Source organism: Microtus pennsylvanicus, chromosome 13, assembly GCF_037038515.1.
Source record: "Microtus pennsylvanicus isolate mMicPen1 chromosome 13, mMicPen1.hap1, whole genome shotgun sequence".
Taxonomy (NCBI): domain Eukaryota; kingdom Metazoa; phylum Chordata; class Mammalia; order Rodentia; family Cricetidae; genus Microtus; species Microtus pennsylvanicus.
Genome location: NC_134591.1, coordinates 67331451 through 67350930, shown reverse-complemented (window position 1 = coordinate 67350930; position 19480 = coordinate 67331451). Strand labels below are relative to the sequence as shown.

At 48.9% G+C, this 19480-nt stretch overlaps 1 protein-coding gene across 1 annotated transcript; it reads right to left on the bottom strand.

The window, feature by feature from the left end:
* Window positions 1-233: 233 nt before the first annotated feature.
* Fuca1 (alpha-L-fucosidase 1) lies at window positions 234-16500 on the bottom strand. The gene is made up of 8 exons (XM_075945119.1): window positions 16087-16500; window positions 14083-14217; window positions 10827-10964; window positions 8114-8219; window positions 5359-5559; window positions 3641-3831; window positions 1628-1727; window positions 234-927 (listed from the first exon to the last, which is right to left on the bottom strand). Exons 1-8 carry the CDS (start codon window positions 16461-16463, stop codon window positions 787-789), a joined length of 1389 nt encoding a protein of 462 aa, XP_075801234.1. The 5' UTR covers window positions 16464-16500; the 3' UTR covers window positions 234-786.
* Window positions 16501-19480: the final 2980 nt, after the last annotated feature.

The window sequence follows — 19480 nt, the reverse complement described above, 5'->3', positions numbered from 1 at the left end:
AAATCTGGGTGTAAGCCGGGAGGTAGCAGAGCACATCTTTAATCCCACACTCAGGAGGCAGAGGCAGGCCTGGGCTATAGAGCAAGTTCTATAGCCAGAGCTACACAGAGAAACCCTGTCTCAAAAAAAATCAAACCAAAACCAAAACAAAAAAAAAGCCAAGAAAACCAGAAAATGAGTAAAAAGCTGTAAATAGCCCAAACAGAAGCTAGGGAAAGAAAACTATCACATGCTCTTGGTAGAAATAACTGACATACAAATTTACTTCCATCTTTTTTTAAGAGGCAAGTCAGAATCACACTCCTTCATCGGTATCTCTGCAGACATGCTCAATGCCAGAGTTTTGGCTTTCTTCACAAACTTCCAGAGTTGACCTTGGCAGCCTGGCAAATCCTTCAGGACCAGCTTAATCCCTTCAGGATTAGTGACAACCAACATAAGGCAAAGGGGCTGGCTTTGCCAGACCTCTTTTACCTGGTCCCACAGGCAACAGGTGACTTGGCTCATTATCAAGGTGACTTGGCTCATCATCAGAAAGGGCGATTTCACCCCAGTGAAGGAACGGGTGAGGTCAGCTGAGCTGTCCAGGGTTTCTGCTCAGAGATACCAGCAATGAATCTCAGGCTTCAATGCACTCATCAGCAGCTCAGTGGTCTAGGTTCCCACTGATTAAAATGGGCTGGAGAAGCCATCACTGGGTGGGGGAGGGAAGCTACTTTATTGCACTGCTGGTAAGAGAAAGGCAAGCAGCCCCGCATAGGGCCTTCTGCCCTTGAACTCCAACCATCACTTCACGCTTGTCAGCTTTAGAGTCCAGGCGAACTCCACCGGGAGAGCCGTAGGTGGCAATGGGGGCAGAGTGATGAGGACCCCCTCCTGGGGATCCTGGGTCCAGGTCAAATATTCTTCCATCCCTAGCATTGTTATCTGTGGAAAGCAAAGGGGGATGGGAAGACCCCGTTATTCAAGCAGACTTTGCCCCCAACATGATGGGAATAAGTGTGCTGGCCCAGAGCACTGAGGACACTCTAGTAAGGAAGGAGCCAAAGCCTGCCAATGTGTTTTTTTTAAAGGTTTATTTATTTATTTATTATGTATACAACATTCTGCTTCCATGTATGCCTGCACGCCAGAAGAGGGTGACAGATCTCATTACAGATAGTTGTGAGCCACCATGTGGTTGCTGGGAATTGAACTCAGGACCTCTGGAAAAGCACCCAGTGCTCTTATCCTCTGAGCCATCTCTCCAGCCCCCTGCCAATGTGTTTTAATAAAAATTGTATCTATCCAGGCATGGTGGCACAAGCCTGGAATCTTAGCACTGGGAAGGTAGAGGCAGGAGGACCACAGGTTGAGGCTAGCCTGAATGACAGAGAGCCTTTAATCCCAGAACTCCCAGAGGCCGAAGCAGGAGGATCTCTGTAAGTTCAAGGTCAGCCTGGTCTACAGAGCAAGTTCCAGGACAGCCAGGGCTGTTATAGGGGAGAAACCCTGTCTTGAGGTAGCTGGGAATGTAGTTCAGGGTGGTTTGCCTAAGCATGCCTAGGCCCTGAGGTCTAGCACTAGAAAAATAAAAACAAAACAAAACCAGGTTGTAGCTTACGGGGGGGATGAGGAGCTTCCTTACCTTTGTGGCCGAGGTTGTTTTGGGAGATGTGAGGTTTATGATTCCATTTTCTGGCCAGTACAGAAAGGTGGCATAAACAGCTGAGTCTTTAGTGGTGTACCTGGGAACAAGAAACACCGTTGTCCTAGGGGAGTCGGTGGTGTTCCCAGACAGACCCTCCGTCCTCTTGAGCTAACTCACCAGTAAAGACCTTGTGTCGTGACTACTAGGAAGTGAGAGGAAGGTGGGGAAGAAAGAGGTCTACAAAAGTCTGAAATCCTCTATTCTCCCCCTTCACTGGGTTAAGGTTTCTGTAAAAATTAAAAGTAACCCTTGGGCAACACATTTTCCAGACCTTTCCCTGCTGCCTCAGTATCCTTTGTCGCCAGGCGGTGGTGGCACGCGCCTGTAACCCACACACTTGGGAGGCAGAGGCAGGTGGATCTTGGTGAGTTCGAGGCAAACCTAGTGTACAAAGAGAGTTCCAGGACAGTCAGGGCTGTTACACAGAGAAACCCTGTTTCTAAAACAACAACAACAACAAAACCCCCCAAAACAAACAAAAAAACAAAGGAAAGGTATGGCATTGTATATATAATCCCTGCTACTAAGGAGGCTGAGGCAGGAGGATACCTTGAGCTCAGGAGCTGGGGAACAGCCTACACAACACGGTGAGACCATGACCCACACAGCAACAACAACAAAACACGCATCAGCTACTTCCCTACTTCTTAGGAGCCGAAGCCACATAAATGTTACTGAAATCTTTCCAACTCCAGATCCATGAGAAGACAGAGGGTGTAACAAGGGGACACACAAAACGGAGGCACACTCACTAAGAGTTCACCCTATTCGGGAAGTAGGATGAACAGCGCCTCATAGGAATTCATCCATAGGGGTTAGTGTGTCTCCAGAGGGAGAGCAAGGCATTGCGGTGTGACAGGACACTGAGCTTGGGCCTGGCGCTCTGCTGGGTCCTCACATCATGTCACCTAGTTTTCAAAGCAAGTCTGTGACGCTAAGTACCATGACTCACTTCGTAGTTGGAGAAACTGAGGTCCAAGATCAAATAACTAGATCTAAAGGCCCACGTACAAATGGGAAGAATTTAGGATGAGCTCTGCACAGGGGACCAGAGACAGAACCTAGCTGGGACACAGATTTTACAGCAGAGGCAACATAACCTCCAGCCTTGTAACGAAGATGGAGGGACCTGAGAATGTGCAGGGCAGCAAGTGTGATGTACAAAATACTGATAAACTGTCAAATGTTGTTTGAGCTCACTTAGAAGCTGGCTCTGGAAGCGGGGTGCCCTAGCCACATTTAGGACATAAGCATATTTGTCTCAAAGTGTCCTAAGGCCCCTTTTCGGGGTTGGGCTGCCCCCTAACCCTGTATCAGCAAAACAGCAGAACAGTCCAAGAGCAAAACCCTTGAATCTCTCTGAGAACGGCTAGGACAGGCATCCCCAGCAGGGGTCCCATATTTATCCCGATATAAAAGTACTTGCAGGGAAAATGGGAAGCCAGAGGTTCAGCCATGGGTAGTTTATCCATGGAGAGAAAGAGAAAGTGCTTTTGGAACTCCAGCTGACTGCAAACTTCCCCAGTATGTTTCCAGTGGATATCATGAGCCCCTGATTTAATGACATTTTCTCTGGTCTGGGACTGAAACTCTGTCAGGAGCTCCAGCCTTAGGGCAACTTCCACAAACGACTGACTTCTGTTGTTGGTTGCCTTAAGTACCAAGTTTGATGGTATTTTACATCTATCTATCTATCTATCTATCTATCTATCTATCTATCTATCTATCTATCATCTATCTATCTATCATCTATCTATCTATCATCTATCTATCTATCTATCATCTATCTATCATCTATCTATCTATCTATCTATCTATCTATCTATCTATCTATCTATCTATCTATCATCATCTTTTGCTAGTTATTCTCTTAGGCTGTACTCTCACGCAGAACTGAAGATGTGGCTATCATCAATCACTCTCCTGACCATACAAGAAGGCAAGGCTCACCACACAACTGTTGTGTTCTTTTCAGACTGCACTCTCCAGGGCTGGGAGGCATAGATGGCCTCCCCGTTGATCTGCAGCCACTTGCCCACAGCGAGAAGCCTTTCTTGGAAGATGGGAACGATCAGTCCATCTTTAGTTGGTCCAACATTGAGAAGATAGTTGCCTCCCAAACTGACTGTCTGAACCAATTCCTAAAGAGAGCAGAGGCAATGAGAGCTGAGGCATGACTACCAAGCCTGGCACGGTGTCTAGAATGCAGACAGTAAGGGATATGAGAAGAAAAGCCCTGGGTTCCATCCTTAGTGCTGCAAAGGGAAAAGAAGGGAAGGTGAGCTTTAGATCCGGACATTACGGCACACGTCTCCCCAAGCTCTTTAAGGACAAACTGTATGTACCTGTGGGAAAACTGAAGCAAAGAGAGCTGGGCATGCTGGCCCATGCCTGGAATTCCAGCACTTGGGGTGGGGAAAAGGCAAGAAGGCCAGGAGTTCAAAGTCAGCCTCGGCTACAATACCAAGTTTGAGGCCAGCATGGACTACATGGAGACCCAGACAGGAACTGCCAGAAAGAGACATATTCTGAAGGCATCCTCTTGTGTGGGGGTGTTCACTGTGACCCCAAGCAAGCATCACTCAAGGTAACCCAGGACTAGGTTTACATCTGGAAAAAATGTACAGATGTGAGCCCATTAGGGACCACGCAAAGGCTCTCTCCATCCTTTCGACGTCTCTCGGTCTTCCCACTGCCACTGAAAGCTCATGTGTTAACTGAAAATGCTCCTGGGAGGGGCTCGGACGATGATGACCCAGACGGTGAGTGCTTGCCTTAGAAGAAGACCTGAGTTCATCCCCAGAATTCACGTTCAAACAAAACACACCTCAATCATTAACAACCAAAAAACCTGGAGGTCGTGGTGTGGCGTGTGCTGGTGACCATCATCCCAGCGAGCAGAAATGAAGGCTCACTGTGGCTTCCTGGCTAGCGAGCCTCACTGAATGGCCAGTTCCAGGCTATTAAGTGATCTTGCCCCTCGGGGCCCTGCGCTCCTACTACACCCCATAGAAGGAGCGTAAGAATGACAACTCAGGTTGTGCTCTGGAGGTCAAAAACATGCCTGCATATACGTCACAACACTCTCTCTCTCTCTCTCTCTCTCTCTCTCTCTCTCTCTCTCTCTCTCTCTCTCTCACACACACACACACACACACACACACACACACATACACACACACACGCACCCTCCCAACAAAGAAAAAGGAAGGAAAGTTCTGGAAAGATAAAGCTTTCTTTGAGGCTGAGAAGATGATAAAGACAAGGGACTTCAGTGGGTGCCACCAAGATGAATGACCTGAATTTGATCCTAGGGATTTCCGTCACAGGACGGAAGGGGAGAAGTGACTGTCAATTTTAGCTGGGCGTGGTAGCACGCACCGTTAATCCCAGCACTCGGGAGGTAGAGGCAAGCAGATGTCTCTGAGTCTGAGGCCAGTCAGGGGTACAGAGAGAAACCCTGTCTCAGAAAAAAAGAAAACAACAACAAAACAGAACAAAAACTAAACAAAACAAAACCAAAAGCAGGTTTTAAAGGCCCACCCCTTTCTCTGCAACAGCGACAATGTACTTAGGAGAGGCTTGTCTCTGTGACTGTGGCCCTAGCGGGTTCTAGCCACCCGACTCTGGACTGGAGGGCTCTAAGGTAAGCAGGCGAGTGCTCTTACCTCAATGATTTCGTTCTCACTGGCAATGGTGGACATGGTCATGTCCCGGCGATAGCCCCAGGACGCCCTGTCGATGCTGGTGCACATCTCCCACTTGTGGTCCGGCAAGCTCTGTGGTCTGTATTTATCCTGACAGTTGTAGTAGCCTCCATGATGGCAGGAGCAGTTCTGGCCCCACCGGTCATTCACTACCACCTGGTCCTAAGGGAGGAAGAGAAAGGGGTCACGGGACAGCACCTCCTGGCTCCTCTATGCAATACAGATGTGTCTGGTGACAGTCTGTTCGGAAGAAGAACAGCAGACTACACTAGAGTCTTTCCCCCGGACTATTTTGCTCTAAAGGGCACACATGGGAAGGAAACTAGACTGCTGCACACAGCTTCTAATGTCAGCAATGCCCAAGCCTGGGAAGCCAGCTGACAGATGCACAGAGGAAGCGCGTATGCAGGGGCTCAGGAGATGACTCGGGGTGACGTGCTTGCTGTGGGACTGGCACTCGTGGGACTGGAAAGATGGCTCAACAGTTAAGAGTGCCCGACACTCTTACAAAGGATGTGGATTTGGTTCCCAGCACCCACATGGTCACTCACAACCGTCCGTAACTCCAGTCCCAAGGGATCCAACACCTTTCTCCTGGCCTCCACTGGCTCTTGCACACACATAATTCATGCAGGCAATACACCCATACATATAATAACATAAAATAACCCTTTAAAAATGTGTTTGGGGGCCTGGTGAGATGGCTCAGTGGTTAAGAGCAGCCACTGCTCTCGAAGTGGACCTGGCTTGTTTTCCAGCACCCACGTGGTGACTCAGAACCACCCTGACTCTAGTTACAGGAGATCTGGTGCCCTCTTCTGGCCTCATGGGCTTTTGCATGCACACAGTATACATAAACTTACACAGGCATACATACATTTACATACATATAATAAATAAACAAATCATAAAAACGGGCATGGAGGGGCTGGAGAGATGGCTCAGAGGTTAAGAGCACTGACTGCTTGCTCTTCCAGAGGTCCTGAGTTCAATCCCCAGCAACCATATAGTGGCTCACAACCATCTATGAGATCTGGTGCCCTCTTCTGGCAGGCAGGCATACATGCAGACAGAACATTGTATACACAATAAATAAATTAACTTAAAAGATAAAACGGGTATGGGAGGTCTGTGCACATGTGTACAGTACCCAAAAAGGCCAGAAGAGGGTGCCAGCTGCCCTTTTCCTGGAATTTCAGGCAGTTGTGACCACCATGTATATGCCTGCTGGGAAGGGCACTCAGAACAGTACATGCTCTAACCACTGAGCCCTCTCCCCATCCCTGCTGAGGGATTTTTTTGTTATTGTTGTTTTTTGAGACAGGGTTTCTCTGTGTAGCCTGGCTGTCCTGGAACCCATTCTGTAGACCTGACTGGCCTTGAACCCTGAGATCCAGATTAAAGGTGTGCGCCATCACTGCCCAGCTTTACTGTGGTTTTTTTTTTTTTTTTTTTGATTTTTCGAGACAGGGTTTCTCTGTAGCTTTTGGTTCCTGTCCTGGAACTAGCTCTTGTAGACCAGGCTGGCCTTGAACTCCCAGAGATCCGCCTGCCTCTGCCTCCCGAGTGCTGGGATTAAAGGCGTGCGCCACCACCGCCCGGCTTTACTGTGGTTTTTAAACACACGAGGCTGACATGCTCCCTTCACTAATGCTGCATCTTGTTTATCTTTTTCCCTTTCGGTGATTCTCCTTAATCAGGCACGTGTAACTGTCACCCCACTTGGCAAATGACCTGGCTCCATGAAGGCACAGACCAGAGGTACCAATGAGGCACCCCAGAGGCATATGAGGTATCAACTGCCCTAAATTTATTTGTTTCTTGAGAGAGTCTTACTATGTAGCCCTGGCTGGCCTCAAAACTCACTGTGTAGACCAAGCTGACCTTGAACTCACAGAGGTCCACTGTTGAGTGCTAGGATTAAAGGAATATCTGGCCAGGCTCAAGTCTTGAAGGGCAGTCAACTGCTCACTCATAACTGTATGTCACTGTGACAGAGATGGATGCCATAGTGATAACACAGTACCTGTCCTTTAAACTTTAAGCAGAGACATGTAGAAGAGACAGATGTGGACAATTTACACCACGGTATTCTGTGGATGAACTGCACTTCTGGGAGTCCCGAGACTCCCCAAAAGCAAGCCTTGCATGCGCCGTTAACATGCTCTCCCAGTGAGGTGCACTCTAGTCCGTGAGAGCCACCCTCAACCAGCATCCATCACTCAGGAATGGTGTCTCTCCTGTCTCCTGTCCTTCATCTCCTGAGTTTAGTAATAACTACCCAATAGGATCCCCACAGATAGGCATCCACCAGGGCACCTTCATGGTTTGCTGGTGCTTGCGGTTAAACCCAGGCCCCAGCATGCTGAGCATGCTACCGCTGAGCTGTATCTCCAGCCACCAAACGGCTTTACACAAATCTAGAGAGTGTAAAATCTTTGACATGTGCGCCAACAGATAGACTTCTGCCGTACAGTAAAAGTCCCGTAACACAAGATGCAAATGTACTACTAGCTAGGTGTACTAACTGTGGGAGGGTTTAGCTAGCTAAGTACCCTTTCAAATTTGATAGAAAGCTAGGAGTGGTGCCATACACTTGGCTCTTGAGAAGATGAGGAAGAAGGATAGCCACGAATTCCACCTGTCATAGCCTACTGAGAGCTGAGACAACAGGTAAGCATCACCATGCCCGTTACAGAAGTTAGACATCACCTACCTTGACAGGGCTATCATTATAGAGCCAAGCAAGGAAAGCTGTGGAGTTCCAGTACGTGTCAGGACACTCCCACTCCCCATCAGACCAGATCAGGTCGGGCTTGTAGCTGGAAGACACAGGATCGGAACAGCTTGCTATCTGAATCTGTATCTAGTCCAGTCTTATGGACAGACTTTTGCAACAAGTGTTTAAAACTCAGAGCAAAGAGAGTGGCTCTGGCCGACCACGTAGGTTCCATTCCCAGCCCAGCAAACAGGAAAGATGTCTCTTGATGGGAAAGTACCATGAAGATGACAATGCAGAAACTAAAGAGACAGGAGACCTAACAGGGTCTCAGGGAGGGCGGGTGGACAAAGGGCTGAGCAGCTAAAAGCACTGGCTGTTCTTCCAGAGGACATAGGTTTGATTCCTGCACCCAGGAGGCTCACAATCACTTGTAACTCCAGGCCCTGGAATCTAATGCCCTTTTCTGGCCTCTGTTGGCACAGGCTTGCACAGAGCATAGACAAACATGCAGGCAAAACAACTGTACATATAAAATAATAATCTTAATTTAAAAAGATTGCAGGGGCTGGTGAAAGGGCTCCACGTGTAAAGGTCCTGGGTCCCACGTGGCAGAGAAAGCTAATTGTGCAGGTGGTCCTCTGATCTCTACATGCACAGCACAGCACAGCACAGCACAGCACATGCATGCACCCCCCCCCAATAAATTAAAATGTAATAGCAATAGCAACAATAACAGCAACAACAGTAACAAAGAAGGCATTGGTTCCGTATACTTCTCTAAGTACCTCTGTTCTCCCTTCAGAAAGGACACTGTAATCAGTATCTAGAGTTTGCATCCCTTCAAATCCAGTTAGGGGTGGCGCTCGCAGGGCTGGAGAGACAGCTCAGGGGGTGAGGGTGCTTAGTGCTTGCTTCCCAGCACCCACATGGTGGCTCACAGCACCTGTAACTCTCACTGCAGGGAACGATGCCCTCCGGTCTCCTTGGGCACCTGTTGCTCACGGTGTGGAGACCACACATAAGTAATAAGTGTGTTCTGGAAAGGAGACTGGTGCTTGGGCAGGTCAGACGCTCAGCTGGGCTGGAAAAGCTCCCGCTCTCAAGCCCGATGACAGGAGTTTGAGTCTCACAATCCACAAGGAAGAACTGACTTCCAGTTGTTCTCTGACCTCCATGTGTGCCGTGGCACATATGTGCCCATAGAATACACACTCAGGGACATGAAATAATAAAATATGACTAAAAAGACAGTAACAGTGCTCATGGCCCGGGATGTGTAACTCAGTGGCAGAGTACTGCCCAGCGTGTTCTAAGACCTGGGGTCCTGTCCCCAGGACCAGAAAAAAAAATAAAAATAAAAAAAAATAAAAACCAGGCAGGTGTGCTGGCTCATGCCTGTAATCCTAGCACTTGGGAATCGGAGTCAGGAGCTTACAAATTAGAGGCTAGCCTGGGCTACACAGCAAGTCCCTGGTATTCCAGAAGTACAAAAGGAAGATGTTTGCTTTTAGGGTGGTGTAAACATTTGAACCGTGGCGCTGATCTGTTTGTTCTTGGCGGCTACCCAGCCTGGCTGGAAAAGCCTACCAGGGCCTAGTGCCCTTTCCACAATGTGATTCTGCCTGACGACATACCTTCACTACACTTCTTAGTGGGGCCAGTAACAATCTTGGGGAAGACAGCTTTTCTGAGGCTAGAAGCCCTGACAATAATCTCTCCTACCGTGTGCAGTCACGTACACAAGGCAGCTCATGGCCATGACCTCATCAGCTCCCATGATTACCAACCCCAGGTTCAGGGATAAAGAAGAAAGCCAGGGCTGGGCAGTGGTGGCACAGGCCTTTTAAATACAGCTCTTGGGCAGGTGGATCTCTGTGAATTCAAGGCCAGCCTAGTCTACAGAGGAAGTCCCAGGACAGCCAGGACTACACAGAGAAGCCTTGCCCCAAAAAATCAAAAGAAAACCAAACACAACAAAAAGAAAATATATAAAATGAGAGTAGGGGCAAAGAAGCCATCCTAGGCTCTGAGAGTCCCCCATCTAGGGCTGGCTCCCAGCTGTCATAAGGGAAACATAAATGGATTAGGGAGTAAAAGCCTTTGCCATTAAGTCTGATGACCTGAGTTTGATCCTTGGACTCCATGTGGTAAAACAAGGAAACTAACATCTCTGTTTTTGTGTGCTGTGGCATGCCAAAGCCACCTCATCCCCACTAAACAATGAATGTTAGCAACAAAAGCCAATTTGAAAATGGTGACGCTAGTTAACAGTGGCTCTTCCTGTTCCCAGCACTGGCAGGGATTCTGTATGCTGATCTGAGCCCAGACAAGACAGGACAGTTCTAAGTGAGCAGGGTCTGTGCTCAGGACGCTGCTCCAGTTAGAGCTTCTGATGGTGAAGAAGCCAGTGTTCCTCTCCAAGGTCCTGACTAGGGACACTGGCAAGGGAGGAGGGTGCTGAAGGGTAAGCTTTGCCTCACAGCCACCTGGGTCCCCAGTGACAGCAGCAGCTTAGTAAGTGACCACAGTTCAGAAGTTCTGAGCGGTGGGAGGGGAAATATGCTTTGCATGAATGCAAACGCTACCTTTATTCTTTTGATGCCTCTGAGAGTTCCTCAGGCAGCAGCCTGCAGCTGGAGCCCATCAACAGCACCCGGAGAGGAGCTGACTTCCAGCACAAGCCCTCAGGCCCAGGCCCCTGACTCACCTGTTAACAAGGTCGTACAGCTCTGGCATTGTTTTCGCGCTGACAAAATACTGAGTTTTGAAACCATTTTTCTTGTCGAGTAGATAGAGTGGATGGAACCACTCCAAGAGCGAGTGGTACAGGCCGTAGCGTATGTTCCTTAAACAGAAAAATACAGCAGTGGCTGGTATCAGGGAGAGAAAAATCAGCTGGGTGCGGTGTGGCAGCACTTAGGAGGGGGCGGTAGGAGGAGGAGTTCAAGGTGTATCCGTGCCTACCAAGTGGGTTTAATGTCAGCCTAAGCAGCTTGAGATCCTTTATTTAATCTAATCTATCTATCTATCTATCTATCTATCTATCTATCTATCTATCTATCTATCTATCTATCTGAGACAGGGCCTCACCACATAGTCCTGGCTGGTAAGAACTGCCTATGTAGACCAAGCTAGCCCCAAACTTACAAAGATCCCACCTGCCTCTGCCTACCAAGTGCTGGGATTAAAGGCATGTGCCACCACAGTTGGTATATATTTCATACTTTAAAATCTTACTTCTGGGTTGGAGAGATGGCTCAGTGGTTAAGAGCACTGCCTGCTCTTCCAGAGGTCCTGAGTTCAATTCTCACCAACCACATGGTGGCTCACAACCATTTGTAATGGGGTCTGGTGCCCTCTTCTGGCCTGCAGGCATAGACACAGACAGAATATTGTATACATAATAAATTAAAAAAAAAAAAAGCTGGGCAGTGGTGGCTCTTGCCCTTAATCTCAGCACTCGGGAGGCAGAGGCAGGTGGATCTCTGTGAGTTCGAGGCCAGCCTGGTCTACAAGAGCTAGTTCCAGGACAGGCTCCAAAGCTACAGAGAAACCCTGTCTCGAAAAACAAAAACCAAAACAAAAAAATCTCACTGTATTTTTTTTGGGGGGGGGGTGTTGCTGGGAATCCAACCTAGGGCCTCCTCACCTATGCTAGGCAAGCATTCTGTCATAAACTATACTCTCACCCCTATTAAATATTTTTTTAAAGAACTAGGAGTTTGAAGGTTCCTAACACAAAGAAATGACAAATGATTAAGGAGCTAGAAATGTTAATTAGCCTGATTGCTCATTATATCCTGCAAGTACGTCACACTGTGTCTCATAAAGATGTATAATTACCACAGTTCAATTAAGACAGTGCCACACAAACACCATACTGCAGGCAATGAAGAAAATAACACAGCAAGGCACAGATAAGGAAGAACTGAAGGGGGCATTTCAGCTGTGATTTGGGAACTAGTCCCTTACAGAGAAGCTACCATTCCATCTGCTGAGGCTGGGCATGGTGCCACAGGCCTGGAGCCCCAGTACCTGGAAGGCAGAGGCAGGAGGATTGCTTCAAGACAGAAAGCAGCCTGGTCTGCATAGCATGTTCCAAGCTCTTGGGGGATACAGAGCAAGGTCTCATCTCGAAAGACCAGCCAAACCAGAAGAAAACTGCAGCTTCCAAAGTCCATGTCTGGTCTAGGCCTGATATCAGACAGACATTTACTGCAGGATTTTTGACCACGTGCAGCACAGGGCCCAGAACACTGAGCAGCTAACAAGAGTCAGCAAATGCATTCTTAAGGTCCAGGTAGTCCGCTGGACTTTGGAAGCTGTGGCTCTGTTTCAGCTCTCATGGGCTCTGGAGACAGTCCTGGGCAGTGTGTGACACAGGCACAGCTGGGTCCCAACAGACTCGACGATTTACACATTTACACAAGCGTCACACTTACAATGTCACAACACAAAGCATCACTAGCAGGGTTCCAGACCTGAATACCTGAGTCCAAATCCCACTCCCTGCTGGCGGTTGGAGACGCGACTCTGTTATGGCTTCCCTGTCCTCCGGGCTCACGTCTTGATGGCTTGTTCCCTGGCTGGTGCTATTTTTGGGAATCTGCAGAACCTTAACAAGGTGGAAGGTGCTTGCAGAAGTGGGTCACGAGGGCTCTGAAGGACATATTGCCTCTCATTCCTGTCTGTCCCCATAGTCATGTTAGGCGAATAAACAATCTCTACTACGTGTACGGCTGTCCTGACTGCAGCTGCCCCACCACGGTGGACTGAAACCCTCTAAAAAGCAACTTTCCCTTCCTGAAGTTGTTTCTATCTAACAAGCATGATACAGAAGTCACTACGGGTTCAGCTGGAGAGCAAGGTCGGCACCAGACCCCACAGCCACCCTGCTCTGCTACACCGACTGCTTTTCTATTGAGAAGTTAGTCGCTGTTATTATTCATCTTTTAGAGACAGAGTCAGGCTAGCCTCAAACTCAGTACACACCTAAGGCCAGCCTTGAACTCCTGACCTTCCTGCCTTTGCCTCCCAAGTACTAGAGACACCTGCCTGCACGTAGCACCACGTCTGAGAGTCCTTCCTAGTGAGTGACAAACGGAGTGCTGGTTGGGAAGAACGGTGTGTGCCTCCCTCTTTAGTTTTGATCTGCCGTTACCAGAGCTTGCCCTCAGGCCTCAACAGCTCTGTGCTGGGTGGGTGCTAGTGGCGACAGGTGAGATCCACTCCCTGGACCATCTCATGCCAGCACTCAGAAGGTGGAGGCAGGAGGATATCTGAGTTTGAGGCTAGCCTGGTCTACAGAACTAGTTTCAGGACAACCAAGATTACTCAAAGGCAGGGCGGTGGTGGCGCACGCTTTTAATCCCAGCACTCGGGAGGCAGAAGCAGGCGGATCTCTGTGACTTCGAGGCCAGCCTGGTCTACAGGAGCTAGTTCTAGGACAGGCACCAAAAACTTCAGAGAAACCCTGTCTCAAAAATCAAAAAAAAAAAAAAAAAAGATTACTCAAAAAATCCCTGTCTTGGAAAAAAAAAGACACTAAATAAATAAATAGGCAGATGAAACAAAACAAAAAACAAAGAGAAAGAAAAGCCAATGTCCCGCCAGCTTTCATGGACACCCCTGCAGGCTGCGGATGGATCACAGTCTAACCTGGGCATCCTGCTTTTCTTTTTTCTTTTTTTTTTTTGGTTTTTTCGAGACAGGGTTTCTCTGTGGCTTTGGAGCCTGTCCGCCTGCCTCTGCCTCCCGAGTGCTGGGATTAAAGGCGTGCGCCACCACCGCCCGGCTCTTGCATTACCTTTGGTCCTGTGGAAACTGCCAGTCTCAACCCCAAGTCTGGGAGGCCATCTTCTCACTGGCTAAATATGACCCCAGGTGACAAACAGGAGGATTTGGTGCACTGGAGGGATGGATGGGAAAGAGGGGAGAGTGGCTGGCTATCCGCAGACACGCACCTCTTCCGAACAGCAGCTCCCAACTCGCCGACCAAATCGCGATGGGGCCCCACGTCCTTAGAGTTCCAGTTCCAGGACACGGGACTTGGCCAGTTTGTGAAGCCTTCGTGATGCTTTGTGGTCAGAACCACATACCTGGAAACACGTGAAAACCAAGTGAGAACAAAGGAAGCGGGCAGTGGCTACAACCATGACCTTGCCTGGCACAAGAGGAAGATCTCCATTACGGGAAATGTATGGGGACTGGGAGATGCTTTTAGGGTGACAATGTCCCCTCGTAGGTATGACTCAAGAATGTAAACAGGAACTGGATGCCCAGAGAGGGAAGGGCGGCAAGAGAAAAACCCTGCACCTTAGCGCACAGACTCAACCCTTCTGGGCATGAACTTTTCCTCAACCCTCTGCCCTGCTCTATTGGCAAGAGCAGGTGACTAACGAAAGCTGCTTGTTTTACCAGTTCTGTGGAATCGCCCTTCATTCAGGGAGGCGACTGAGACTCAAATGTCTGGGACTGAAAAGGCAATGCTGAGATAACCAATTCATGCAATGTCTACTTTTTGTGGCCAAAAAAAAAAAGAAAGAAAGAAAAGAAAAAAGATATCAAGTACATGTGAGTTCATCACGGGCAGGTGTGGAGACCCTGGAAATCAGGGTCACACAGTTATCGCAGGCTTACACAAACATTCCTCTCAGCCACGTGTCTCTTTCCTCTTTAAAAAGTCCTTCTGAAATATAAAAAGCCCTCTCTCACCGGGTGGTGGTGGTGCACGCCTTTAATCCCAGCACTGAGGAAGCAGAGGCAAGTGGATCTCTGGGAGTTCGAGGCCAGCCTGGTCTACAAGAGTGAGTTCCAGGATAGTCAGGGCTGTCACACAGTAACCCTGTCTTGAAAAACAACAACAACAACAACAAAAAATCCTTACTCATCGACCTTATAAACAGATAACTACTCCTTCTGTGTATGGCTCGCAGATCCCAGGTGCAGTGATCAAGAGCCTTCGTTTCCAGATCACAAGATCTGCAGTCCAGGACACTGGGCTCCTTCCTCTCTGCGTTAGCCACCTCATCCATAAAACAGGGAGTCCTGAATCCAACATTTTAAGTTCCGGACCTCTGAGATGGTGAGGAGACAGCTTCCTGTTTTGGGTGGGAGGGTTTCGAGATAGGGTTTCTTTGTGTAACAGCTCTGGGTGTCCTGGAACTAGCTCTGTAGTCCAGGCTAGCCTCAGAACTCACAAGATCCGCCTGCCTGTGCCTTCCGAGCACTGGGACTAATGGCATGTGTCACCAGGCTTACAACAGCAAATACTAAGCGCCCAGTACGAAGTCTTCAGTACAAGAAAACCCAAGGCCCAGAGCAAACTGAAAACCTGGAGGGTGGCAGAAGAAACAATGAGTTTCCAAGCCACAAGCAGGAGGCTTAGTGAGGCCTCCCTACAATCTTACCAGCTACCCCCAACGGCCAAACCCACGGGTCCAGAAGTCAGCCAAAATCCTCTGGCTTAGGACTCTCAAAATGTACTTCCTCTAGAGGGCTCTACTCAAACCCATTCCTCCTTGGAGCTCTATTACAAGGAAGTAGAAGGGAAGAAGGGGAACCCAAACAGAGCACCCACCCCGAAACTCCAATCCTTCCTTCGCCACTTAAGAGACGCAGGGCTACAAGGAACTCAGGAAGATCCTTTTTATAAGCTTCCACGGACGCCACAGGTAGCCTAGGGTCCAAGTCCACAACTCCAGGCCACTGCCAAGAATCCAGGCTGTGTTCTGGCCCTCATAGAAGAGACACCGGGTGTAGCCTGGCTCGAGTCTCTATCCACACAGGTGATGTACCCAGTGCTTTCCCGCCTTTATTTTTAAAACTAATCCCCGGCTGGATTCTCTTCTTTAGCATCAATGCTCCATCCTCCAGGATGCAGAACGCGGGGTGCGGGGACTTCAAAGGTCAGGCAGCCCCGGCCGTGGGCTTGCCCCCGGCCCGCCTCGCGCCCGTCCCGCACTCACTTGGCCCCGGCAGCCTGGAAGAGTTCGGCCCACTGGTCCGGTTGGAAGAAACGCGCCGTGAACTGCGGTCCGAAGTCGGCGTAGCTGAAGCCGGGCGGGTAGTTCTCTTTCATGAAGAGCTCATAGGCCGGCTGCCGCTCGCCCTGCCAGTGCCACCAGAACCACTCGCTGCCCCAGGCGGGCACCGAGAAGACCCCCCAGTGCACAAACACCCCGAACTTGGCCTCATCAAACCATGTCGGCAGTGGCCGAGAGTCCAGGCTCTTCCAGTCCGGGGTGTAGCGGCGCGGAGCCCGGCCCACTGCCTGGGCCGCAGCAGCCAGACACAGCAACAGCGTGAAACCCACCGCCCGCCATTCACTTCTCAGCTCCCACATCCCTGCTTCCTTGTTTGTGCCTTGTCCCTCTGAACGCGCAAGCGCCCGCCAGTAGCTCCGCCTCTCTGAGTAACGATTGGCTCAGATGGGAAAAGGGGCGGGATCAACCGTGAGGATCAGCGTGTTGTCTGAGGCGCCATCTCTGGAGCGCCCTCTGGCGTTGGGAGAGAGAAGGGCGCAAAGAGGCGTTGACAGCTCTGTTCTATTGAATTTAAACCCCACATACTCCCCTTAAGGACTTAATTGCCGGGTTCCCTTAAGCGGGAAAGACCCAGGGTGTGCGGAGAACAGGGAGTAGCCCACGTTACTGCACCGATCTTCAGGAGAAGAATGAAACTAGATTGTTTTATTTAGTGGCTAATTAAGACCCATGGTATCTTTGCGCTATACATCCAGCCGGCAGGTGGCGCTTAGCTTATTGCAGTCTTGCACAAGAGATTTAGAAATAACGAGGTAGAAACGTAAAGAAGGAACTTTTATGAGAAATGGGTGCTGAAAGAGGAAGGGCAGATGTAGTTATTTTGGCCTGTCTTTTAATTATTGAACTTACTTTTAAAACTCTGAGGCATTTAATCATTGTAATTTAATTTTAAATTGTAACTTAAATTTATTTTGAGATAGGGGGGGTCTCATGAAGCTCAGGCTGGCCTCGAACTTACAGCTAGATGACCTTGAATTACTGATTCTCACGCTTCTACCACTTGAGAACCAGGATTACTGGTTGGGGAGGCACCACCACTCCTGGTTTTATGCAGTACTGGCTTTTTGAACCCCCCAGAGATTTGCCCATGCAAAAGACTGAGCTGCACCCCCAAATTCCTGGGGACGCTCGGAGAGCTTAGTGCCTACCTGCAGGTGCTGGGGTGTAGTTTAGGAGTCCTTAGCATGTTGGAAGGCCTGTGGTGCGGGTTCAGTTCAGTGCCACCAAACAAGCCCACAGAGGGCCACTGAACACAATTTTTTAGAATAGCAGGGCCAGAAAATTGAGAGCCAAGAGACCCTCTTTGCCTCAGGAACATCTGCAAGGTTTGCCAAGCCACCTGGTTCCTCTACAGTCAGCACATGCCCAGTAGGTTGTGTGTGTGTCCATAGCTACAGGAAGTACGCAAGCGAGAAGTCTGGTGGTTCATGTGGCACAACTGTCTCCATGGTTGCCGAGACAACCACCACATGTCAGAGCAATAAAAGGTTTTACTGCTTCTTGATGGCACCCTCTTCCTATCTTTCCCAACTTACTGAGGAGAAAATGAAGGCAAGGAGATGGGCAGGGGGTGCTCAAGATGACGAAAGTATAGGCCGAAGGTAGTCCCAGAATTCACAGCAGTGGAAACCTTCCCTCCACCTACTCTGTCTGGCACTCTCTCCTTGGAGAAAATCAGGGCTTGTGTTAACAAACTAAGCACTTCCTCCTTTGGGGAGTAATAAGGAAGCATAGGGTATTTTCTGTTTCTTCCTTCACAAGGTAATATTGAAATATGGTCTAAAACACTAAGCACAAAGGACTTTAAAAAAATCAACTTCTCCCCTCATCCTTCCAAATAGTGTTAAGAATTTGTGGAACTTTTGATGCACAGAACGTGTCTTGGGGAGAACAAAATGGGACCCCGTGACCTTCATTTGACCTAACAGAGAAACAGGTCGTCTTGCAGAGGCCTATGGGAGGCTCTGTAGCAGAGCGGACAGACCTGTACTATTAGGGAGCATGAGTTTTTTGCCCTGGACACCCCCTTGTTGGTTTCTCTGGGTAATGGGCAAGTCTTGTCTGCTGGTTGGCTCATCATTTAAAAACAAGGCTGCCTCTCATTTCCCCAGGGCCCTTGCCTTGTCCTTCCTCTTCATAAACTCTGCCTCTCTACTTAAAGCAAAAGTAGAAAGTATTTAAGAGCTGGATTCAGAGCTGGATTGAGAGTTGGCCAGAGGTTAAGAGCACTGGCTGCTCTTCAGAGGACCCAGGTTTGATTCCCAGATTCCCAGTACCCACATGGCAGCTCACCGCTATCTGGAACACCAGTTCTAAGGGATCTGAATCTCTGTAAGCCCCAGGCACACATGTGGTGCACAGACATACATGCAGTAAAACACGCCTACAGTAAAATAAAATAAAGAGGAGAAGAGAAAGAGAAGAGAAAAAACTGCGTCTCAGTTAGGCGAGGCTGGCCTTAAACTTTCAGCAATTCCACCTGAACACCAGGATTCTATTTGTGCACCGCTACGCCCAGCTCTGGCCCTTCGTTTATTTTTTATTTTGACACAGGTCCCACCAGTTTGCCTAAACTGAACTTGAACTCCGTGTACAGCTCAAGCAGGCTTTGAACTTAGACTCTTCTTGCCTCAGCCTCTAAGGGAGCTGGAATGAGCAGGCCTGTGCCACCAGTCTCAGCTTCCCTGACTTTCTGTCAAAAGGTAGCCAGCCAGTGTGGAGGCCATTTCCACCTTGACCGAAGGTCAGAGAGTTGAGACTAGCCTCTTCTTGTTCCTTCAAGGTAGTGGCACTCGAACTTCAAACAAAGGTCCCGTCTAGAGCTAGCTCTAAGAGTTCTGCTCTCTCAAGGTTATTGTCAACAGGTGTGGCTTATAGCCGCTTCTTGTGCTCCAGGAATAGAGACATTCCCACCTCAAGCAAGAATCTAAGGATCCAGCTAAGGGATAACTTTGGATTCCTTTAGGAGATAACTTTGCATTCCACATAGGGAGTGGTTTGCCTACAACAGAATATTTTGATCTAGGATGTGTGGGTGACTTTTTTTTTTTGTTCTACCAACAGAATATTTAACTGTAGTCTAACTGTAGTCCATGACCTTCATCTGTGGGTGACTTGTTTTCTTCTACCAACAGAATATTTAACTGTAGTCCGTGACCTTCATCTGGTCTGTTCAGTTCCTTGTACCATGTTTTTTGTTGTTGTTGTTGTTGTTTTTTGTTTGTTTGTTTGTTTGTTTTTCGAGACAGGGTTTCTCTATAGCTTTGGTGCCTGTCTTGGAACTAGCTCTTGTAGATAGGCAGGTCTCGAACTCACA